This window comes from Pseudophryne corroboree, chromosome 6, assembly GCF_028390025.1.
Source record: "Pseudophryne corroboree isolate aPseCor3 chromosome 6, aPseCor3.hap2, whole genome shotgun sequence".
Taxonomy (NCBI): Eukaryota; Metazoa; Chordata; class Amphibia; order Anura; family Myobatrachidae; genus Pseudophryne; species Pseudophryne corroboree.
In genome coordinates this window covers 97,835,818-97,862,606 of record NC_086449.1, presented here as the reverse complement: position 1 = coordinate 97,862,606, position 26,789 = coordinate 97,835,818, and the positions used below count along the sequence as shown (strand labels likewise).

The 26,789-nt window shown below is 46.3% G+C and overlaps 1 protein-coding gene across 1 annotated transcript in view; it reads right to left on the bottom strand.

Moving 5' to 3' along the window:
- Positions 1-22,939: 22,939 nt before the first annotated feature.
- The window catches only part of FBXL12 (F-box and leucine rich repeat protein 12), a 37,323-nt gene continuing 33,473 nt past the window's right edge, over positions 22,940-26,789 (bottom strand). Inside the window, exon 3 of the mRNA XM_063931504.1 lies at positions 22,940-24,540. Within this exon, the coding sequence (XP_063787574.1) occupies positions 23,731-24,540 (810 nt within the window). The 3' untranslated portion in view covers positions 22,940-23,730. The remainder of the gene's footprint in view (positions 24,541-26,789) is intronic.

Genomic DNA, 26,789 nt, shown 5'->3' with positions numbered 1-26,789 from the left:
CTTACTAGCCTCCTGACTTGTGCTGCACTCCAGTTTTTGTGATTGTTTCCAGTGTCAGCACTATTTCCGTGCGACAGTTGTACATGGCGGGTCAGCACCAGTGCCGTAACTAGAAGTCTGAGAGTTCCTGGCAAAGTGAATAACTAAGCAAAAATGAGAGACTCTAGATTATTTTGGGGTACAGAAAAATGTAATGTGATTTGGAATAGTTTTTATGCAAGATTAAAAAATATTGGGAAAAAAACACTTGTAACTCCCATCTGATAATTAAATATCTCCAAGTGATGAATATTCATTGTGGGGTGGGTGCATCATAAATTCTGCTCTGTGTAACATTTGTACCTTGACATTTTTCCCTACCACTTTTCACACACTCAGGGGCTGCAAACTAAAATCCACGTTAACTCCAATTGAGCCCCATGTTACCGTAACAACGATACATACCTCCCAACATGACCCTTTCCAGGAGGGACACAATGCTCTGCTCCTGGACTTTTAATGCATGATTGCTGGCACCTGTGTTGAACAGGTTAAAGGATAAGAATTATGTTTCAGCACAGGTGATGGCAATCATAAATTAAGAGGGAAGTCCAGTAGCAGAGCATTCTGTCCCTTCTGGAGAGGGTCATGTTGGGAGATATGCCGATAGTCTAACTCAGTGGTTAGTTCATGTTTTCCAGGTCACCTAACAGGTATACTCAATCACGAACACATTTGAAAAGATCCACAGTTGGTGCTCACTGTTTTACTTGTGATTCTGTGAAGAGACCTAGAAAATATGAGGACAGAGTTTGAGAACCTTTTGCTCTAACTGAATAGCAAAAAGTTGCTGTTGTGGGTTAATAAACAGTGTTAAGCAATTTTAAGCCAACTCACAGCTAACTGAATTGACCTCATAAATGTGATCCAACGTGGGATGGAAATTTGAGGTGAATGGCTGGGAGCTGTGTCACAAATTTAGATGCTTTAAAATAAGAATTTACTTACCGATAATTCTATTTCTCGGAGTCCGTAGTGGATGCTGGGGTTCCTGAAAGGACCATGGGGAATAGCGGCTCCGCAGGAGACAGGGCACAAAAAGTAAAGCTTTCCGATCAGGTGGTGTGCACTGGCTCCTCCCCCTATGACCCTCCTCCAGACTCCAGTTAGGTACTGTGCCCGGACGAGCGTACACAATAAGGGAGGAATTTTGAATCCCGGGTAAGACTCATACCAGCCACACCAATCACACTGTACAACCTGTGATCTGAACCCAGTTAACAGTATGATAACAGCGGAGCCTCTGAAAAGATGGCTCACAACAATAACCCGATTTAGTTAGCAATAACTATGTACAAGTATTGCAGATAATCCGCACTTGGGATGGGCGCCCAGCATCCACTACGGACTCCGAGAAATAGAATTATCGGTAAGTAAATTCTTATTTTCTCTATCGTCCTTGTGGATGCTGGGGTTCCTGAAAGGACCATGGGGATTATACCAAAGCTCCCAAACGGGCGGGAGAGTGCGGATGACTCTGCAGCACCGAATGAGAGAACTCCAGGTCCTCTTTTGCCAGGTTATCAAATTTGTAGAATTTTACAAACGTGTTCTCCCCCGACCACGTAGCTGCTCGGCAAAGTTGTAATGCCGAGACCCCTCGGGCAGCCGCCCAAGATGAGCCCACCTTCCTTGTGGAATGGGCCTTAACAGATTTAGACTGTGGCAGGCCTGCCACAGAATGTGCAAGTTGAATTGTGCTACCAATCCCACGAGCAATCGACTGCTTAGAAGCAGAAGCACCCAGCATTGTTGGGTGCATACAGGATAAACAGCAAGTCAGATTTCCTGACTCCAGCCAACCTGGAAACTATATTTTCAGGACCCTGATAACATCCAGCAACTTGGAGTCCTCCAAGTCCCTAGTAGCCGCAGGTACCACAATAAGCTGGTTCAGGTGAAACGCTGACACCACCTTAAGGAGAAACTGGGGACGAGTCCGCAGCTTTGCTCTGTCCGAATGGACAATCAGATATGGCTTTGTGAGATAAAGCCGCCAATTCTGACACTCGCCTGGCCCAGGCCAGGACCAACAGCATGGTCATTTTCCATGTGAGATATATCAAATCCACAGATTTGAGTTGTTTAAACCAATGTGATTTTTTAGGAATCCCAAAACTACGTTGAGATCGCCCAGTGCCACTGGAGACATCAAAGGGGCTGTATATGCAGTACTCCCTTAACAACTTCTGGACTTCAGGAACTGAAGCCAATTTCTTTCTGGAAGAAAATCAACAGGCCGAAATTTGAACCTTAATGGACCCAATTTGAGACCCATAGACACTCCTGTTTGCAGGAAATGTAGAAATTAACCTAGTTGAAATTCTTCCGTGGAGCCTTCCTGGACTCACACCCTGGCACATATTTTCACCTAAGTGGTGATAATGTTGTGCGGTCACCTCCTTCCTGGCTCTGACCAGGGTAGGGATGACCTCTTCCGGAATGCCTCTTTCCCTTAGGATCCGGCGTTCACCCGCCTTGGCGTCAACGCAGCTGCGGTAAGTCCCGGAACAGACACGGTTCTTGCCGAATCAAGACCCTTCTTAGTATCTCTTGAAGTTCCGGGAACCAAGTCCTTCTTGGCCAAACCGGAGCCACGAGTATAGTTCTTACTCCTCTCCTTCCTATCATTTTCAATACATTGGGTATGAAAAGCAGAGGATGGAACACATACACCGACTGGTACACCGACGGTGTTACCAGAGCGTCCCAGCTATTGCCTGAGTGTCTCTTGACCTGGCGCTTCAGGTGGGACGCCATCATAACCACCTTTGGTCTTTCCCAACGGTTTACAATCATGTGGAAACTTCCAGATTAAGTTTCCACTTTTCCGGGTGGAATTCATTTATGCTGAGGAAATCTTCCCAGTTGCCCACTCCCGGAATGAACACTGCTGACAGTGTTATCACATGATTTTCCGCCCAGCGAAGAATCCTTGCTGTCATTGCCCTCCTGCTTCTTGTGTCGCCCCGTCTGATAACGTGGGCGACCGCCATGATGATGTCCTACTGGATCAGCACCTGTTGACTTTGAAGCAGGAGTCTTCCTAGGCTCAGAGCATTGTAAATTGCCCTTAGCTCCAGTATATTCATGTGGAGAGAAGTCTCCAGACTTGACCACACTTCCTTGGAAATTTTTTCCCTGTGTGACTACTCCCCAGCCTCTCAGGCTGGTATCCGTGGTCCCCAGAACACAGTCCTGAATGCTGAGTGTGCTGCCCTCTAAAAGATGAGCACTCTGCAGCCCCCACAGAAGAGACACCCTTGTCCTTGGAGACAGGATTATCCGCTGATGCATCTGAAAATGCGATCCGGACCATTCGTCCAGCAAATCCCCTGAGATCTGTCGAATGGAATCGCTTCGTAAGAAGCCACCATTTTTCCCAGGACTCCTGTGCATTGATGCACTGATACTTGGCCTGGTTTTAGGAGGTTTCTGACTAGGTCGAATAACTCCTTGGCTTTTTCCTCCCGGAGGAACACCTTTTTCTGGACTATGCCCAGAATCATTCCTAGGAACAGCAGACGTATCGTCGGAAAACAGCTGCGATTCTTGGAATATTTAGAATCCAGTCGTGCTGTCGTAGAACTACTTTAGATAGTGCTCTTCCGACCTCCAACTGTTCTCTGGAACTTGCCCTTTTCAGGATATCGTCCAAGTAAGGGATAATTTAGATGCCTTTTTTCTTTGAAGAAACATCTTTTCGGCCATTACCTTGGTAAAAGGCCCGGGGTGCCGTGGATAATTCAAACGGCATCGTCTGAAACTGATATTGACAGTTCTGTACCACGAACCAGAGGTACCCTTGTTGAGAAGGGCAAATTTGGACATGGAGGTAATCCTTGATGTCCAGGGACACCATATAGTCCCCTTTTTTCCGGTTCGCTATCACTGCTCTGAGTGACTCCATCTCGATTTGAACCTTTTATGTAAGTGTTCAAAGATTTCAGTTTAGACTATGTCTCACCAAGCCGTCTGGCTTCAGTACCACAATATAGTGTGGAAAAATAATACCCTTTTCCTTGTTGTAGGAGGGGTACTTTGATTATCACCTGCTGGATATACAGCTTGTGAATTGTTTCCAATGCTGCCTCCCTGTCGGAGGGAGCCGTTGGTAAAGCAGACTTCAGAAACCTGCGAGGAGAAGATGTCTCGACTCTCCAATCTGTATCCCTGGGATAATACTTGTACTATCTAGGGGTCAACCTGCGAGTGATCCCACTGCGCGCTGAGACTCTTGAGACTACCCCCCCACCTTGAGTCCGCTTGCACGGCCCCAGCGTCATGCTGAGGACTTGGCAGACGCGGTGGAGGGCTTCTTTTCCTGGGAAGGGGCTGCCTGCTGCAGTCTACTTCCCTTACCTCTATGTCTGGGCAGATATGACTGGCCTTTTGCCTGCATGCCCTCATGGGAAAGGAAGGATTGAGGCTGAAAAGACGGTGTCTTTTTCAGCTGAGATGTAACTTGGGGTAAAAAGGTTGGATTTCCCAGCTGTTGCCGTGGTCCCCAGGTCCGATGGACCGACCCCAACTAACTCCTTCCCTTTATACGGCAATACTTCCATGTGCCGTATGGGATCTGTATCACCTGACCACTGTCGTGTCCATGACATCTTCTGGGTGATATGGACAACGTACTTATCTTGATGCCAGAGAGCAAATATCCCTCTGTGCATCTCACGTACATATATATAGAATGCATCCTATTAAATGCTCTATATGAATAAAATATTTTCAGTCAGGGAATCCGACCAAGCCAACCCAGCACTGCATCTCCAGGCTGATGGCGATCGCTGGTCGCAGTATAACCACCGTATGTGTGTATATACTTTTTAGGATATCTTTCCAGCTTCCTATCAGCTGGCTCCTTGAGGGCGGCCGTATCTGGAGACGGTAACGCCACTTGATAAGCGTGTGAGCGCCTTATCACCCTAAGGGGTGTTTCCCAACGCGCCCTAATTTCTGGCGGGAAAGGGTATAACGCCAATATTTGCTATCGGGGTAACCCCACGCATCATCACACACTTCATTTTATTTTATCTGATTCAGGAAAAACTACAGGTAGTTTTTTCACTCCCACATAATACCCTTTTTTGTGGTACTTGTAGTATCAGAAATATGCAACACCTCCTTCATTGCCCTTAACGTGTGGCCCTAATGAGAAATACGTTTGTTTATTCACCGTCGACACTGGATTCAGTGTCCGTGTCTGTGTCTGTGTCGACCGACTGAGGTAAATGGGCGTTTTTAACGCCCCTGACGGTGTTTCTGAGACGCCTGGACCGGTACTAATAGTTTGTCGGCCGTCTCACGTCGTCAACCGACCTTGCAGCGTGTTGACATTCTCACGTAATTCCCTAAATAAGCCATCCATTCCGGTGTCGACTCCCTAGAGAGTGACATCACCATTACAGGCAATTTCTCCGCCTCCTCACCAACATCGTCCTCATACATGTCGACACACACGTACCGACACACAGCACACACACCGGGAATGCTCTGACAGAGGACAGGACCCACACTAGCCCTTTGGGGAGACAGAGGGAGAGTTTGCCAGCACACACCAAAACGCTATAATTATATAGGGACAACCTTATATAAGTGTTTTCCCTTATAGCATCTTTATATATATCTCAATATCGCCAAAATCAGTGCCCCCCCTCTCTGTTTTAACCCTGTTTCTGTAGTGCAGTGCAGGGGAGAGCCTGGGAGCCTTCTCTCCAGGCTTTCTGTGAGAGAAAATGGCGCTGTGTGCTGAGGAGATAGGCCCCGCCCCTTTTTCGGCGGGCTCGTCTCCCGCTATTTAGTGAATCTTGGCAGGGGTTAAATATCTCCATATAGCCTCTGGGGGCTATATGTGAGGTATTTTTCGCCAAAAAAGGTTTTCATTTGCCTCCCAGGGCGCCCCCCTCCCAGCGCCCTGCACCCTCAGTGACTGCCGTGTGAAGTGTGCTGAGAGGAAAATGGCGCACAGCTGCAGTGCTGTGCGCTACCTTTAGAAGACTGCAGGAGTCTTCAGCCGCCGATTCTGGACCTCTTCTTACTTCAGCATCTGCAAGGGGGCCGGCGGCGCGGCTCCGGTGACCATCCAGGCTGTACCTGTGATCGTCCCTCTGGAGCTGATGTCCAGTAGCCAAGAAGCCAATCCATCCTGCACGCAGGTGAGTTCACTCCTTCTCCCCTAAGTCCCTCGTTGCAGTGATCCTGTTGCCAGCAGGACTCACTGTAAAATAAAAAACCTAAGCTAAACTTTCTCTAAGCAGCTCTTTAGGAGAGCCACCTAGATTGCACCCTTCTCGGCCGGGCACAAAAATCTAACTGGAGTCTGGAGGAGGGTCATAGGGGGAGGAGCCAGTGCACACCACCTGATCGGAAAGCTTTACTTTTTGTGCCCTGTCTCCTGCGGAGCCGCTATTCCCCATGGTCCTTTCAGGAACCCCAGCATCCACAAGGACGATAGAGAAAAAATAAGAATTTACTTACCGATAATTCTATTTCTCGTAGTCCGTAGTGGATGCTGGGGACTCCGTAAGGACCATGGGGAATAGCGGCTCCGCAGGAGACTGGGCACAAAAGTAAAGCTTTAGAACTACCTGGTGTGCACTGGCTCCTCCCCCTATGACCCTCCTCCAAGCCTCAGTTAGGATACTGTGCCCGGACGAGCGTACACAATAAGGAAGGATTTTGAATCCCGGGTAAGACTCATACCAGCCACACCAATCACACCATATAACTTGTGATCTAAACCCAGTTAACAGCATGATAACAGAGGAGCCTCTAGAAAAGATGGCTCACTACAGCAATAACCCGATTTTTTGGTAACAATAACTATGTACCAGTATTGCAGACAATCCGCACTTGGGATGGGCGCCCAGCATCCACTACGGACTACGAGAAATAGAATTATCGGTAAGTAAATTCTTATTTTCTCTGACGTCCTAGTGGATGCTGGGGACTCCGTAAGGACCATGGGGATCATACCAAAGCTCCCAAACGGGCGGGAGAGTGCGGATGACTCTGCAGCACCAAATGAGAGAACTCCAGGTCCTCCTCAGCCAGGGTATCAAATTTGTAGAATTTTACAAACGTATTTGCTCCTGACCAAGTAGCTGCTCGGCAAAGTTGTAAAGCCGAGACCCCTCGGGCAGCCGCCCAAGATGAGCCCACCTTCCTTGTGGAATGGGCTTTTACAGATTTTGGCTGTGGCAGGCTTGCCACAGAATGTGCAAGCTGAATTGTACTACAAATCCAACGAGCAATAGTCTGCTTAGAAGCAGGAGCACCCAGCTTGTTGGGTGCATACAGAATAAACAACGAGTCAGATTTTCTGACTCCAGCTGTCCTGGAAACCTATATTTCCAGGGCCCTGACAACGTCCAGCAACTTGGAGTCCTCCAAGTCCCTAGTAGCCGCAGGCACCACAATAGGTTGATTCAGGTGAAAACGCTGAAAACCACCTTAGGGAGAAACTGAGGACAAGTCCTCAATTCCGCCCTGTCCGAATGGAAAATCAGATGAGGGCTTTTACAGGATAAAGCCGCCAATTCTGACACGCACCAGGGCCAACAGCATGACCACTTTCCATGTGAGATATTTTAACTCCACATATTTAAGTGGTTCAAACCAATGTGACTTTTGGAACCCAAAAACTACATTTAGATCCCAAGGTGCCACTGGAGGCACAAAAGGAGGCTGTATATACAGTACCCCTTTCACAACGTCTGAACTTCAGGGACTGAAGCTAGTTCTTTTTGGAAGAAAATTGACAGGGCCGAAATTTGAACCTTAATGGACCCCCATTTCAGGCCCATAGACACTCCTGTTTGCAGGAAATGTAGGAATCGACCTAGTTGAAAATTCCTCCGTCGGGGCCTTACTGGCCTCGCACAACGCAACATATTTTCGCCAAATGCGGTGATAATGTTTTGCGGTTATATCTTTCCTGGCTGTGATCAGGATAGGAATGACTTCATCCGGAATGCCTTTCTCCTTCAGGATCCAGCGTTCAACCGCCATGCCGTCAAACGCAGCCGCGGTAAGTCTTGGAACAGACAGGGTCCTTGCTGGAGCAGGTCCCTTCTTAGAGGTAGAGGCCACGGATCCTCCGTGAGCATCTCTTGAAGTTCCGGTTACCAAGTCCTTCTTGGCCAATCCGGAGCCACGAATATAGTGCTTACTCCTCTCCATCTTATAATTCTCAGTACCTTGGGTATGAGAGGCAGAGGAGGGAACACATACACTGACTGGTACACCCACTGTGTTACCAGAGCGTCTACAGCTATTGCCTGAGGGTCCCTTGACCTGGCGCAATACTTGTCGAGTTTTATAAACATGTGGAAGACTTCTGGGTGAAGTCCCCACTCTCCCGGGTGGGGGTCGTGTCTGCTGAGGAAGTCAGCTTCCCAGTTGTCCACTCCCGGAATGAATACTGCTGACAGTGCTATCACATGATTTTCCGCCCAGCGAAGAATCCTTGCAGCTTCTGCCTTGCCCTCCTGCTTCTTGTGTCACCCTGTCTGTTTACGTGGGTGACTGCCGTGATGTTGTCCGAATGGATCAACTCCGGGTGACCTTGAAGCAGAGGTCTTGCTGAGCTTAGAGCATTGTAAATGGCCCATAGCTTAAGGATATTTATGTGAAGTGATGTCTCCAGGCTTGACCATAAGCTCTGGAAATTCCTTCCCTGTGTGACTGCTCCCCAGCCTCGCAGGCTGGCATCCGTGGTCACCAGGACCCAGTCCTGAATGTCGAATCTGCGGCCCTCTAGAAGATGAGCCCTCTGCAACCACCACAGGAGAGTCACCCTTGTGCTTGGTGACAGGGTTATCCGCTGATGCATCTGAAGATGCGACCCGGACCATTTGTCCAGCAGGTCCCACTGGAAAGTTCTTGCGTGGAATCTGCCGAATGGGATTGCTTCGTAGGAAGCCACCATTTTTCCCAGAACCCTTTCATTGATGTACTGAGACTTGGCTCGGTTATAGGAGGTTCCCGACTAGCTCGGATAACTCCCTGACTTTCTCCTCCGGGAGAAACACCTTTTTCTGGACTGTGTCCAGGATCATCCCTAGGAACAGAAGACGAGTCGTCGGAATCAGCTGCGATTTTGGAATATTGAGAATCCAATCGTGCTGCCGCAACACTACCTGAGATAGTGCTACACCGACCTCCAACTGTTCCCTGGATCTTACCCTTATCAGGGAATCGTCCAAGTAAGGGATAACTAAAATTCCCTTCCTTCGAAAGAGTATCATCATTTCGGCCATTACCTTGGTAAAGACCCGGGGTGCCGTGGACCATCCATACGGCAGCGTCTGAAACTGATAGTGACAGTTCTGTACCACAAACCTGAGGTACCCTTGGTGAGAAGGGTAAATTTGGGACATGAAGGTAAGCATCCTTGATGTCCCGAGACATCATGTTCCAGGTTCGCAATCACTGCTCTGAGTGACTCAATCTTGAATTTGAACCTCCGTATGTAAGTGTTCAAGATTTTAGATTTAGAATCGGTCTCACCGAGTCGTCCGGCTTCGGTACCACAACAGTGTGGAATAATACCCCGTTCCCTGTTGCAGGAGGGGTACCTTGATTATCACCTGCTGGGAATACAGCTTGTGAATGGCTTCCAAAACTGCCTCCCTGTCAGAGGGAGACATCGGTAAAGCCGACTTTAGGAAACGGCGAGGGGGAGACGTCTCGAATTCCAATTTGTACCCCTGAGATATCACCTGAAGGATCCAGGGGTCTAATTGCGAGTGAGCCCACTGCGCGCTGAAATTCATTGAGACGGGTCCCCACCGTGCCTGATTCTGCTTGTAAAGCCCCAGCGTCATACTGAGGGCTTGGCAGAGGCGGGAGAGGGCTTCTGTTCCTGGGAACTGGCTGATTTCTGCAGCCTTTTTCCTCTCCCTCTGTCACGGGGCAGAAATGAGGAACCTTTTGCCCGCTTGCCCACGAAAGGACTGCGCCTGATAATACGGCGTCTTCTTATGTTGAGAGGCGACCTGGGGTACAAACGTGGATTTCCCAGCTGTTGCCGTGGCCACCAGGTCTGAAAGACCGACCCCAAATAACTCCTCCCCTTCTTCCAAATGCCGTTTGGAATCCGCATCACCTGACCACTGTCGTGTCCATAACCCTCTACTGGCAGAAATGGACAACGCACTTAGTCTTGATGCCAGTCGGCAAATATTCCGCTGTGCATCACGCATATATAGAAATGCATCTTTTAAATGCTCTATAGGCAATAATATACTGTCCCTATCTAGGGTATCAATATTTTCAGTCAGGGAATCCGACCACGCCAAACCAGCACTGCACATACAGGCTGAGGCGATTGCTGGTCGCAGTATAACACCAGTATGTGTGTAAATACATTTTAGGATATCCTCCTGCTTTCTATCAGCAGGATCCTTAAGGGCAGCCATCTCAGGAGAGGGTAGAGCCCTTGTTCTTACAAGCGTGTGAGCACTTTATCAACCCTAGGGGGTGTTTCCCAACGCACACTAACCTCTGGCGGGAAAGGATATAATGCCAATAACATTTTAGAAATTATCAGTTGTTATCGGGGGAAACCCACGCATCATCACACACCTCATTTAATTTCTCAGATTCAGGAAAACTACAGGTAGTTTTTCCTCACCAAACATAATACCCCTTTTTGGTGGTACTCGTATTATCAGAAATGTGTAAAACATTTTTCATTGCCTCAATCATGTAACGTGTGGCCCTACTGGAAGTCACATTTGTCTCTTCACCGTCGACACTGGAATCAGTATCCGTGTCGGCGTCTATATCTGCCATCTGAGGTAACGGGCGCTTTAGAGCCCCTGACGGCCTATGAGACGTCTGGACAGGCACAAGCTGAGTAGCCGGCTGTCTCATGTCAACCACTGTCTTTTATACAGAGCTGACACTGTCACGTAATTCCTTCCAACAGTTCATCCACTCAGGTGTCGACCCCCTAGGGGGTGACATCACTATTACAGGCAATCTGCTCCGTCTCCACATCATTTTTCTCCTCATACATGTCGACACAAACGTACGGACACACAGCACACACACAGGGAATGCTCTGATAGAGGACAGGACCCCACTAGCCCTTTGGGGAGACAGAGGGAGAGTTTGCCAGCACACACCAGAGCACTATACAGGTTGAGTATCCCATATCCAAATATTCCGAAATACGGAATATTCCGAAATACGGACTTTTTTGAGTGAGGGTGAGATAGTGAAACCTTTGTTTTTTGATGGCTCAATGTACACAAACTTTGTTTAATACACAAAGTTATTAAAAATATTGTATTAAATGACCTTCAGGCTGTGTGTATAAGATGTATATGAATCATAAATGAATTGTGTGAATGTACACACACTTTGTTTAATGCACCAAGTTATAAAAAATATTGGCTAAAATGACCTTCCTGCTGTGTGTATAAGGTGTATATGTAACATAAATGCATCCTGTGCTTAGATTTAGGTCCCATCGCCATGATATCTCATTGTGGTATGCAATTATTCCAAAATACGGAAAAATCCGATATCCAAAATACCTCTGGTCCCAAGCATTTTGGATAAGGGAGACTCAACCTGTATATATACAGGGATAACCTTATATAAGTGTTTTTCCCCTTATAGCTGCTGTATTTTTAATACTGCGCGTAATTAGTGCCCCCCTCTCTTTTTTAACCCTTTCTGTAGTGTAGTGACTGCAGGGGAGAGCCAGGGAGCTTCCCTCCAACGGAGCTGTGAGGGAAAATGGCGCCAGTGTGCTGAGGAGATAGGCTCCGCCCCCTTCTCGGCGGCCTTATCTCCCGTTTTTCTGTGTATTCTGGCAGGGGTTAAATTCATCCATATAGCCCAGGAGCTATATGTGATGCATTTTTTGCCATCCAAGGTGTTTTTATTGCGTCTCAGGGCGCCCCCCCCCCCCAGCGCCCTGCACCCTCAGTGACCGGAGTGTGAAGTGTGCTGAGAGCAATGGCACACAGCTGCAGTGCTGTGCGCTACCTTGTTGAAGACAGGACGTCTTCTGCCGCCGATTTTCCGGACCTCTTCTGTCTTCTGGCTCTGTAAGGGGGCCGGCGGCGCGGCTCTGGGACCTATCCATGGCTGGGCCTGTGATCGGTCCCTCTGGAGCTAATGTCCAGTAGCCTAAGAAGCCCAATCCACTCTGCACGCAGGTGAGTTCGCTTCTTCTCCCCTTAGTCCCTCGATGCAGTGAGCCTGTTGCCAGCAGGTCTCACTGAACATAAAAAACTTTTCACTAAGCAGCTCAGGAGAGCCACCTAGTGTGCACCCTTCTCGTTCGGGCACAAAAATCTAACTGAGGCTTGGAGGAGGGTCATAGGGGGGAGGAGCCAGTGCACACCAGGTAGTTCTAAAGCTTTACTTTTGTGCCCAGTCTCCTGCGGAGCCGCTATTCCCCATGGTCCTTACGGAGTCCCCAGCATCCACTAGGACGTCAGAGAAAAATAAAAAAAACATACACCAGTTAAAAATGAAATGTTAGGCCACTGAAAAAGTTCTCATTATATACCGCCAATTCACATTACATGCCACACTGTGCATGCCGCCAATTCTCATTACATGCCAAACTGTGCATGCCGCCAATTCTCATTACATGCCACACTGTGCATGCCGCCAATTCTCATTACATGCCACACTGTGCATGCCGCCAATTCTCATTACATGCCACACTGTGCATGCCGCCAATTCTCATTACATGCCACACTGTGCATGCCGCCAATTCTCATTACATGCCACACTGTGCATGCCGCCAATTCACATTACATGCCAAACTGTGCATGCCGCCAATTCTCATTACATGCCACACTGTGCATGCCGCCAATTCACATTACATGCCACACTGTGCATGCCGCCAATTCACATTACATGCCACACTGTGCATGCCGCCAATTCTCATTACATGCCACACTGTGCATGCCGCCAATTCTCATTACATGCCGCGCTGCGCATACCACCAATTCACATTACATGCCACACTGTTCATGCCGCCAATTCTCATTACATGCCAAACTGTGCATGCCGCCAATTCTCATTACATGCCACACTGTGCATGCCCCCAATTCTCATTACATGCTACACTGTTCATGCCGCCAATTCTCATTACATGCCACACTGTGCATGCCGCCAATTCTCATTACATGCCACACTGTTCATGCCGCCAATTCTCATTACATGCCACACTGTGCATGCCGCCAATTCTCATTACATGCCACGCTGTGCATACCACCAATTCTCATTACATGCCACACTGTGCATGCTGCCAATTCTCATTACATGCCACACTGTGCATGCCGCCAATTCTCATTACATGCCACGCTGTGCATGCCGCCAATTCTCATTACATGCCACACACTGTGCATACCGCCAATTCTCATTACATGCCACACTGTGCATGCCGCCAATTCTCATTACATGCCACACTGTGCATGCCGCCAATTCTCATTACATGCCACACTGTGCATGCCGCCAATTCACATTACATGCCAAACTGTGCATGCCGCCAATTCTCATTACATGCCACACTGTGCATGCCGCCAATTCACATTACATGCCACACTGTGCATGCCGCCAATTCACATTACATGCCACACTGTGCATGCCGCCAATTCTCATTACATGCCACACTGTGCATGCCGCCAATTCTCATTACATGCCGCGCTGCGCATACCACCAATTCACATTACATGCCACACTGTTCATGCCGCCAATTCTCATTACATGCCACACTGTGCATGCCGCCAATTCTCATTACATGCCAAACTGTGCATGCCGCCAATTCTCATTACATGCCACACTGTGCATGCCCCCAATTCTCATTACATGCTACACTGTTCATGCCGCCAATTCTCATTACATGCCACACTGTGCATGCCGCCAATTCTCATTACATGCCACACTGTTCATGCCGCCAATTCTCATTACATGCCACACTGTGCATGCCGCCAATTCTCATTACATGCCACGCTGTGCATACCACCAATTCTCATTACATGCCACACTGTGCATACCGCCAATTCTCATTACATGCCACACTGTGCATGCCGCCAATTCTCATTACATGCCACGCTGTGCATGCCGCCAATTCTCATTACATGCCACACACTGTGCATACCGCCAATTCTCATTACATGCCACACTGTGCATGCCGCCAATTCTCATTACATGCCACACTGTGCATGCCGCCAATTCTCATTACATGCCGCGCTGCGCATACCACCAATTCACATTACATGCCACACTGTGCATGCCGCCAATTCACATTACATGCCACACTGTGCATACCGCCAATTCACATTACATGCCACACTGCGCATACCGCCAATTCACATTACATGCCACACTGTGCATGCCGCCAATTCACATTAGGGTGGTTTCAAGAGGAAATATCTTATTGTTGTATCTTCGATGGGAACCCCTAAAAAGTTGCCAATTGGTGTAAAAATGAGATTGTCAAAGTTCCAGCTCGATCAGATAAAGTTAAAACCTGCCTCATCAGCCCTAAAGTATTAAAACAGCTATTTTTCTCAAAAAATCGCGGGTTTTCCACTATAAAGTTAGAACGTTTTATCCTAGAAATGTTTTTTTTTTTTTTTTTTTAGTTTTCTACAGAATGTTCCTGGCTTCAATTTTCACTCCCACAACTTGTTTTGACAAATGTACAGAGAGGAAGATATATTGGGTTTTTCGTGGTCCGGACCCGGAAAATCGACTTTCAAAATGTAAAAAAAAATTTGCTATAAACTTGATAAAATTACTTTTAAACAATGCTTTTGTTGTGCTTTGAATTCTTTGCATTCAAACCCATCCAAGTAATGTTTCAATATAATTTTATTAAATATATATATTTTTTAAATATTATATTTGTTTACAGTTGTTTAAAACCTTAATTAGGAAAAAATTCATTGAGAAATTTCAAAGGTGGCATTGTCTAAACCAGTGGTTCTCAAACTCGGTCCTCAGGACCCCACACAGTGCATATTTTGCAGGTAACCCAGCAGGTGCACAGGTGTATTAATTACTCACTGACACATTTTAAAAGGTCCACAGGTGGAGCTAATTATGTCACTTGTGATTCTGTGAGGAGACCTGCAAAGCATGCACCGTGTGGGGTCCTGAGGACCGAGTTTGAGAACCTGTGGTCTAAATTTATAAATCATTTGTGGTATTTGAACCAAGAGCAAGTTGATTTCGCTTTTTTTGTTAAAACTTTAGACCGGGCATGTCCAAAGTCCGTCCCGGGGGCCAATTGCAGCCTGTGCTCACATTTCAACCGGCCCACAGCCTGCTCTGCTGGTTTATTACTGATCGCCTGACACCAAGCCCCGCAGCCCGCTGTCTTTCATTTGCAGACCGCTGCACCCCACCGCACTGACACTCCCCGCCCCCTGACTTGCTGTCAGCCGCGCTACACAGTGACTGACAACTATCTTACCCTCCTCTGCGTGCAGACTTTAGGCTGGTCTGCTGATGATCTGGTGAGACAGGAGGGCTGGGATTGCCTCTCCCACTGAGACAAACCCAGCCGTCCTGTGTGTATGAATCTATAAAAGGAGACACCATCATGGTGGCCATCTTTACTGCAGCTCCACAGCAGTGTGTGGTGATCAGCGGTCTCAATAAGTTCAGTGCTTCACCCCCTCATAGGTGTTCTGGGCTAAAGTATTTTCACTTGTAAGTAGTTCTCCAATATGTATCTGGCAGCAGTGCTGGGGGCATATAATGTGCATCTGGCAGCAGTGCTGGGGGCATATAATGTGCATCTGGCAGCAGTGCTGGGGGCATATAATGTGCATCTGGCAGCACTGCTGGGGGCATATAATGTGCATCTGGCAGCACTGCTGGGGGCATATAATGTGCATCTGGCAGCACTGCTGGGGGCATATAATGTGCATCTGGCAGCACTGCTGGGGGCATATAATGTGCATCTGGCAGCACTGCTGGGGGCATATAATGCGCATCTGGCAGCACTGCTGGGGGCATATAATGTGCATCTGGCAGCACTGCTGGGGGCATATAATGTGCATCTGGCAGCACTGGCAGCATTTGTGTATCTGGCAGCACTGCTGAGGGCATATAATGTGTATCTGGCAGCACTGCTTGGGGGCATATAATGTGTATCTGGCAGCACTGCTGGGGGCATATAATGTGTATCTGGCAGCACTGCTGGGGGCATATAATGTGTATCTGGCAGCACTGCTGGGGTCATATAATGTGTATCTGGCAGCACTGCGTGGGGCATTTGTGAATCTGGTCAGACCCCACACATTTTCACCTCACCAAATCTGGCCCTGGTTTTTCTGGTTTGGACACCCCTGCTTTAGACAAATCAAAATAAACATGGCTGCAAAACTATTGTCTTTTCAGCAAAACAGTGATGATGATAATGAGCTAAGCAAGCTCATTGAGCTTGAGGAAGAAAACATACAAGATGATAGAATAGTTAAAGCCAAAATCGCTTTGAAAGAATCTCATTCTTTTTTTGGAAAAAGAAGTCGATTACTTTATTACACCACTAACATTCAACTTCTTCAAAAGGTTCAACATTTCAACTAATTTCTTACATTCTGGATGTTTGGGATGAAGATCTGGATTTTTGAAGGGACAGGGAATTGTCAAACATTTCAGTGTTGTAAACGACACAGCCGAAAGGGGTTTCAAATTAATTCAAGACTACAACACGAGAATTTCAAAAGATGGAGAGCAGAAGCAGTATGTTTTGCAAGTAGTTGCTGAATGTCGAAAATTATTCCCAGACACAATGAAATCTACCCTCTCAAAGCCTGTAAAAAAAAAAAAAAAAAAAAAAAAAAAAAACACGTTCCTAAGATAAATCTAATTTTATAGCAGAAAACCACCGATTTTTTGAGAAAAATAGCTTTTTTGTTTTTAATACTTTAGGGCTGATGAGGCAGGTTTTAATGTAGTCCGATCGAGCTGAAACTTTGACACTCATTTTTACACCAATTGGCAACTTTTTAGGGGTTCCCGTCAAAATTTGGGCATTGATTTCTTGCAACCACCCTACTGTGCACGCCACAAATTCACACTATATGCCACAATGAGCAAGTCAAACATTCACATATGCCATACTGGGCATGCTGCCAATACACACATGCCACACTGGGCATGCTGCCAATACACACATGCCACACTGGGCATGCTGCCAATACACACATGCCATACTGGTCATGCTGTCAATACACACATGCCGGACTGGTCATGCTGCCAATACACACATGCCGGACTGGTCATGCTGCCAATACACACATGCCGGACTGGTCATGCTGCCAATACACACATGCCGGACTGGTCATGCTGCCAATACACACATGCCGGACTGGTCATGCTGCCAATACACACATGCCGGACTGGTCATGCTGCCAATACACACATGCCGGACTGGTCATGCTGCCAATACACACACGCCGGACTGGTCATGCTGCCAATACACACACGCCGGACTGGTCATGCTGCCAATACACACACGCCGGACTGGTCATGCTGCCAATACACACACGCCGGACTGATCATGCTGCCAATACACACACGCCGGACTGGTCATGCTGCCAATACACACACGCCGGACTGGTCATGCTGCCAATACACACACGCCGGACTGGTCATGCTGCCAATACACACACGCCGGACTGGTCATGCTGCCAATACACACACGCCGGACTGGTCATGCTGCCAATACACACACGCCGGACTGGTCATGCTGCCAATACACACACGCCAGACTGGTCATGCTGCCAATACACACACGCCGGACTGGTCATGCTGCCAATACACACACGCCGGACTGGTCATGCTGCCAATACACACACGCCGGACTGGTCATGCTGCCAATACACACATGCCTCACTGGTCATGCTGCCAATACACACATGCCTCACTGGTCATGCGGCCAATACACACATGTCGGACTGGTCATGCTGCCAATACACACATGCCTCACTGGTCATGCTGCCAATACACACATGCCTCACTGGTCATGCTGCCAATACACACATGCCTCACTGGTCATGCTGCCAATACACACATGCCACACTGGGCATGCTGCCAATACACACATGCCACACTGGGCATGCTGCCAATTGACATTATATTCCACACTGTACTGTTAACCACAGATTTGTCTGAAGGCTCTCACTAATCTAGAGCAAAGTGTCCACGACACCCATACAGTGGGAATATAACCTGTGGCGAGTGCAGCCAGCCACTGAGCCTACAATGGGCTATATTATGCCCCCCCCCCCCTCCCCCTCCAACCCGTCTGTAGAATGGCGGTAAGGGTGCAGTGATGCACCATAAGCCTAGGGGAACCTAGATTACTCTGAGTTCATGAAAACATTCAACATGTAAAAGGCAATAATTACTCATGTACTCACTTACACGGTCAAACATACAGGCCGGAGTATAAAGAAATAGAAAGTCACAGACCCAGTAATACAAAACAAACATTTATTAAAGCAAAACTTTTTGTAGCAGATTTTTTTTTCGTTTAAATGCATTGTTTTTTAATAATACATAAGGTGCAGACATTTAACTAGAAACCCACAAATTAACCTAAAACCTACATGGTCATACTCCTTCAAGTGTACTCATTGCCTGCACGCCACGCAGACAGCCATCTTGAGGACTGAAAACTATGCAAAACAGTAGTTCCTATTCACCAGGAATCTGGGACATCGCTGAATCATGAGGTTCAAAATGGCTGCCCACACATAGCGCATAGCGCAGGTATCTTCAATATCACCACAAGAAAGTGCTGAAAGTAACAAAACACCTTGTTATACTTTTCCTAAAGCATTAAAAACAAATGTCAAGAGAAGGGAAAAATTAATAAATTAAATATTAGGCTGCCTTAATTATATGATATGAAAAAATAAATGTCAATATTTTAAAGTTTAAAAGAAGCATTTAAAAATGTGCAGGAGAAAAAAAAACACATGAAAAAATGTATTACAAAGTTAGCTTACAGTAACCTTTAATAGAACTATAGGTTTTCTGAACTGTACCTTTCATGACGGAGGAAGGGGGGGGGGGGGGGGGGGGGGAGTGACAACAGAAGTAAAGTGCAGTAAGCTTTATGTTGCAGGGAATACTACTGAAATCTATAAACCTCACTGGCCAAACGTTTTGCCAAGCAGGACAGCCAATATACAAACACCACTGACTCTTTTTACTGCCGCGCTATCACTAAACAGAATCCGTACTGCTCAGCTGAACAATGAATGGCGCACCAATCTAACATCCTGTACAGCTTGTGTTGTATGGTGGGTTACTTTGCAGGCTCACACAAGCTTGTCTTCACATAATATGGTTCTTCTTCTGGAAACTAGCTCTGAACTAAAAAGTAGAAGTAACATGTACTTTACTGTTAGATGCACAAGTGTGCAGATAATCCTCAGATACAGCACCTATTTGTTTTCTTATATTAATGGAGAAATCCCTTGAAAAATTTTTTTCTTTATTTTGTTTCAAATACACATAATAATCAAATGATATTTATGTAGCACTTATCTAAATAGATCTCAAAGGGGGGGTATCCTATTCGCCACGATAATGGCTAATGTTATCGCACCTACCTCCCAAAAAATTGGGTTATCGCACTCTGCGTGCTCCTGTTTATCGCAACTATCCTATTACAAAACGGCGATAACGGGATTTGCATGATAATTCTAGACGGCAAAAGCTAAGTATGGGAGGAAGTGGGGAAATCTGCCTGTACCCCCAAAAAGCCAAACTAGCAGAGGAAAACATTGCAGAAGTCTATTAGTGGCCACAATAAAACCATACCTCCCAACTTTTTACTGGGATGAAGAGGGACACACGCACGGCAAAGCTGCGTGTTCCCCAAAAGGGGGCGTGGCCTATGAAAAGGGGGCATGGCTTCGCGGGAGGACCCACGATCGCGAGCCAAGCCCCGTTTTCGTCACTGAGGGGGCATACCCAGCATGCTGTGAGCCGCTGACATGCCTCCTCTCCCTGACTCCAGTGAATTGACGGTAGCGGTGCAGCGAGAGACAGCCTCCCGACTGCCCCCCCCCTCCCCCACCGCGGGACACTGCGGCCCGCGGGTGGGAGAGCGGGACAGTCCCCAAAAAACGTGACTGTCCCGCGAAAATTGTGACAGTTGGGAGGTATGATAAAACTATTTGGTGTCATTAAATTGGGTCAAATGGCTGTTATATGCATTAAGTGCAAACATGATGGAAAGCAATTTATTTTCAGCAAAATAAATGCTCCCATTAAATGGGTATAAGTATATATTTGGGTCATGTTAGGGTACTTAAAAAAAAGAAAAAAATATGGAAACAGACAGATTACTCCCACCTGCAAGCCTAAGAACACTTGTCCCACTCAAAGCACCTCAATACACATGTCCCATACCTTGTACCCCAATTTCCATCACTTTGCACTTTTTCACCCCAAAAATGACATGTCATTACTGGCTACATAAAAATAACTAAAAACTTCTAAGTGCCTAATTAGTCAATCAGGGGGTGTCCAAGGGTTTCAGAACCAAATCTCGACATTTTGATCTAAAGATAGGGATTTTGCACTACTTATCACAAGCTCAGAGATGGTGAAGAAAAATCCACGATACCCTATGGAGACTTATCGGCGCTAATAGGACACCGAATTATTGCATTTGCAAGAATCTGGAGGGAAGTAGGTTCAATGGAAATGTGAGAAAAAAATTACTTCACAGAAAGGGTAGTGGATAAGTGGAATAGCCTCCCATCAGAGGTGGTAGATGCTGATACAGTAGAGCAATTTAAGCATGCTTGGGATAGACACAAGTATAATCCTTACAAATAACTAAAGGCCAGTACTCACGGCCCGATGCTGGAGAGATGTGTGCTGAGCGAACCGCTCAGCACACATCTCTCCCGGCGCTCAGCACAGCGCGATCTGTGCTGAGCGTGCGGGGGGAGACGGGGGGGCCGCTCACTTCACCCAGCGGGTGAAGTGAGCGACCCGCTAGATTGGCCTGCATGCAGGTCAATCTAGCAGCAGCGATAGCGATGCGCAGGGCTGCGCATCGCTATCGCTGTTAGGGCTACACACGGAGCGATCTTGCTGAAAATCTAAGCAATCTAGTCAGATTGCTTAGATTATCGCACTGTGTGTACCCCCCCTTAAGGCTCAAATAGGGTTGCGGTTACTATAAAGAATTTATCGTAATACCGCGATATCGCGGTTAATAGGATACCCCCAAAGTGCTTTACATTTGCCTTTAAGAAGACAGAAAAGAAAAATGAGCACTTGGGTTGTGTTTTTTTTAAGGAACTAATGGGACAGTAGTGAAATACTGGTTAAACAGGAAAGTCTTGAGTGTGTTTTTAAGAGTCTAGAGTGTGTGTGTGTGTGTGTGTGTGTGTGTGTGTGTGTGTGGGGGGGGGGGGCGGGGGGCGTCTCAAACTGTGCGGGTAAGTGAGTTTCATAAAATCGGAGCTGCAATGCAGAAAGCTTGACCCCCAGATGAATTCAGGAATATTCTAGGTACTGCTAATAGTCCTCCATCTATAGAGCAGGGCAGTATGGAATCAGAAGCTACTTCAGTTACTTTAGGCCCTGGTCACATTGGCTTATGGACTTTCAAAGCCCTATCTTAAAATAGATGTGCCATCTTACAAGCAGCCGGTGAAGGGAGTAGAAAATGGGCGTTATCTGGCCGGCCGGGGCTGATTGGTTAATAGCCTGGCAGCAGCATTTTGTACCATCTGCAAGTGAGGCAATGCTTTTGCTGGGAAACCCAGGTAGAGGGCATTGCAGTAGTCTAAGGGAGATGATACAAATGATGCATGACTGTTGGCAGATCAGATTCTGGCTATGTTACACAAACACAGAATGTGACTGCAGAAAAAAAAAACACTTGGCCCATCTAGTCTGCCTCTTGTAACTTTATAGTAACCACAACCCTATTTGATCCTCAGTTATTTGTAAGGATTATACTTTTGTCTATCCCAAGCATGCTTAAATTGCTCTACTGTATCAGCCTCTACCACCTCTGATGGGAGACTATTCCACTTATCCACTACCCTTTCTGTGAAGTCATTTTTCCTCACATTTCCTTTGAACCTACTTCCCTCCAGATTCAGCATGTCATTGTGTTCTACTACTTCCTTAGATGAAAGAATGAGTATTTGATTGTTGCAGGCTATAAGAAACAGGTGGCTAATTAACTTCTGGTTTGTTTCTTGAAACCACTATTAATGATCATTATTTTTACACAGTATCATAGCAACCAGTCACTTAGTGAACAGAGAGGCTCTGGAACATCACTGAGCTCTGTTTTCATTTTCAAATTGAATTCTTCCTCTGCCATCACATGATGTGGTGAGAGCCTGCGTATGTGTAGCAGTATGACGGACTGGTTTAGCTGTCCTACTACAAATCCTGATCAGATGTATGCTTAATAAGGTATATAACTTGCCAATAAAAAAAAAAAAAAAAAAAGAGAGAAAACAAAGCTATGTGGGATTGCTGCTGACCTTGACGAGCTCTACATACACTACACTGCCAGAGGAATGTGATGTAGTCACCTAAACCTCACATCCATATGTGCTTGTTGAACTGCATTTTAAAGCCATGGGTATTAATATGAAGATGTTCCCCCCCCTTTGTGGCTATAAGAGCCTCAGTCTTCTAGGAAGTTTGGACCATTGCTGCTGGAATTTGCAGCCACAAGAGCATTGGTGAGGTTGGGACCGGATGTTGGGCCTGGCTTGCAGTCAGCATTCCAATTCATCCCTAAGGTGTTTGATGGGTGTGATGTTCGGGCGCTATGCATTCTGCAGAAGTGTTAATAATAATCCCAATAGAAATTTCAACCAAACAGCAAAAAGAGAAGAACAAAGAGTTTTAAATACTCCTATGCCATGCCAAGGCAGAAGGTCCTGTTTATTGGAGAACAGTGAACATCAGGCAGGTCGTCACATTCACAAATATATACATGTCAAACTAACCATACGATATCAGGACAAGATTGTGTACACCATTACTATTCCTATGACTATCATTATTATCCTAGTCTTCGAGAAAACCACTCCCTATGTGTTCCTAAAGAGATATCCGCAATAGTATTGTGCCCATATCTCCCTTGTTCCTAGTAAGACATTGGCCCAGTTCAGCCAATCCTGCAAGCAGCATACAGCTTTCATTCACTAGGATTGGATCTCTTCTGCTACAGAACCCAAACAGCTCCTAAAGGGCCTGGCAGAAGTATGGGGTCCCAAGCGAGGAACTCAGCCACTTTCCCTTTAAAGGGAAAAGCGGATTTAGACGCATGCTAAAGTTAATTACCCCATTAGAGCACATCCGTCCCCTACGCAAAGTGCTTGGGCTAAGCCAATATTCATGATAATGCAACTGGTCAATTCACTAGGAACCAGTGACAGGCCAAGATTCTGCTTTACATTGACAGGTCTGTAGTGCATAGTGGAAATCGTGCCAACCACCATCACAGCTGAAGCTCACACACCATCGCTCTGATAAGCACCAGAAACATTCACATAAATATATCTGTGAACTACATTAGCAGTATAAATAACAGGAGGAAGCCAGACAAAGGGAATAGACTTGGTAAAACTTGCAGATAAGAGTGGCACAGCTTACACCATATCTTCTCGCTAGATAAGCTTGCCAATGCTTTCATTTACGCTTGAGCATGGAATCCATTTCAGGGAATGAGTTAGTGACCACACAATGGGGGAGGCTTTTCCGTATCTCGTCTATGCCTTTAGTCTCGAAAAAGATTCCATTGAGGTTGAGATAGTTTAGGGCGGGCAAGCTAACACACACCGCTATAATGGAGTTTGAGGAAAAACAGAAGCAGTACTCCAGCCACAACTTCTCCAGTGTCTTAACACCGGCCAGGCACGCCAGCCCAGCGTCCGTCAGAGAGCGGAAATCTGTCAGTGCCAAGGCCCGTAAGTGCTTCAAGTGGCAGCCTATTAAGTGCAGAGTGATGTCTGTTATGTTGCAGTCGTGAAGTTTTAAGTGCTCTAATCTTTTAAGGTAAGGGATTGCTTTTTGAATACCAATATCATGCACTCTGTAGGTGCCTGAAAGGTAGAGGGTCTTAAGTGCTGACTGACTGCAGATGGTCTCAAAGTGGTGGCTGGAGAAGGACGAAACATTGTTCACTATAAGATTCTCTAATTTTGGGACAGTTCTGTTTTTGGTGGGTGATGCTTTGAACCAGGTTAGTGGGATCTCGCACTGCGACAGCTCCAGCGTCTTCAAAGTGGATGGTAAACAGTCATATCTGAGAGAGCGGAGGTTCATTTCCTCCAGGTGGAGGTTTTCAAGGGTGGGATAACGCTTTTCGAGAACTTGGAGAACAGCTGGTGTTAGGAACTCCTGCTTCTTCACTGAATGTAAGAGACCCTTGAGCTTCAGTGTCTGTAGGCTGGTTCCGAGCCAGTGCCTCACTAGATGCCACAATATCTTCGAATTCAGCTGTTAAATACAAATAATTGAATGTTACAGACAGATCTTTAAAATAAATTGATGATATTGTTCACACATAGTTACATGTTAATTCTTCTGCTCCCTTGGATGTATTATGCACTTTTTCATTCTAGAATCAAAGTTTTAGCTCGTCTCAGTTTCATATTCAGTTTTTACAGCCACATTACACTTACTGACAGCTGATCTGAACTCTGGTAAGTGATGTCATTCCCGAGAGTCCCGACAGCTACGGAGCATGTCATGAAAGGGACGACATTCTCAAATACACAAAAGGCTAGTTTATCGGGCCTGGCATATGCAGAGTCACCTCAGTCCACCTTCAGCCCCACCGTGCGACTGTATACTTAGCCTGTTCCCGCTGCGGGCCTTCTGTCCTTTCCGAATGAGGCCTGTACCACAGCTCGCTGCAGTGGGAGCCGTCGGAGGGGAGACAGACCATAACGGACTACTGTATGGATGTCCTGAATGCTGAGCTGGCTAAAGATATGTAAACTGTGCAATTACTACACACTTCTGTTTTCTGCTCCACAACAGCTAACAGGTGGCTGGTAACTGACTACAGGGTGGTTATAGTGCCACCTACTTGAAATACAGAAAGGAAAAAAACAAAACTCACAAACCATCATTTTAAATACATGATCACAAACAGAATATATATTTAAAATATAATTTAAAAAAATGCCTTCTGGTAAGTAGAACTTACACTTCAATATTGAATAGGACAGAAGACTGAACATATTGAGAACTTTTACTTGATCAAGCCAGAAATATTTGCCATCTAAACGTACTTATATATTTCTTTTTGTTACCAGCGCCAATTGTGTATACTTCTCTGGTATTGGGTTACCAGAATTGGAGAGGGATATGCTGGAGCCATTAAGGTGATAAACCATATTACATCTGTATCACTCTGTCCAGCATTAGATCATACAGATGAGGGGTGAGATTAGTGATGATCTGCTAATAAATGCCACTTGGGGTAGGTTGATCTCTGCTTGCACCTCTATAAGCTGCACAGAAACCAGCCTAGGACACTTATCCCGTGAATCCGCCAGAAACTACCTAGTCTGCGCTCCCGGCAAATTAACTTTATCACCTAGATGCCAGGACTTGGCAACATTATCACCGAGATCTTATGTAAGTATCTGCAAAATCTGCCCCGGTGGCTGCCGATAAATAGACCCTTGTATTATGATGTATTGTTTTGTTTCCACTCACACAAACGCTGCATCACAGGAAAGAACACACTGGCCAAATGTGTTTATCTGTAAGGCCACGTACGGAAGTAGATCTTTTTTTCTCACTTATGAAGGGGAATATTTTCCATTGCTCACCCAGGGGGAAATTTACTAAAGGTTCTAAAAATGAAAAGCGGTGATGTGGCCCATAGCAACTAATCAGATTCTATAATTTCTCTATTGCATCCTAGACAGAATCTCACTGGTTGCTATGGGCAACATCACCACTTTTCACTTTTAGAACCTTTAGTAAATGTAGCCCCTAGTTAGTGGCAAGGCAGTATAACAATGGAAATACCTTACTATTTTTCTTTTTTTTAATATCACATGAAGACAAGATGATTCTTCTTGTTTGTAATATGCAAATTTATTGCAAACAATAGAATTTTTGCTTAAATGTTAAAGCTTTCAAATACATGTAACCCCCCCATCCCCCGTATAGAACATAGGGGGCGGATTCTGAGTTGGAGCAAAGAAAAAACAAAAACAAAAAACAAAGTAACTGCACCTCAATAACACCATGCTGCACTGGAAGGTGGGGAGATGTAACATGTGCAGAGAGATTTAGATTTGGGAGAAGTGTGTCCAAACTTAGGCTATGTACACAATAGGATGATATCGGGGGGTGCGCATCATGCGATATATCGTCTGTCCACACGAGACAATATCGTTCTGAATCATACGCGATATTGCCTAGTATGTACGCACCCTAAGATTTAAACTATCCAGCATTTGTGGGCTATGAAAGAGCAACAGAAAAGCATCTATGGCCCTCATTCCGAGTTGATCGCATGTAGCAACTTTTTGCTGCTCGTGCGATCAACTTGACGCCACTTATGGGGAAGTGTATTTTAGCTTGTGCAGCCCTGCTATGCTAACAAAAGTTTCCTGCAAAACAAGACCAGGGTCAGACCTACTTACCCTGTGCGACGGATCCAGCGATTAAGGTCCCGGGATTGCCATCAGACATCCGCCCTCCAAACGCCTGGATCCGCCTGT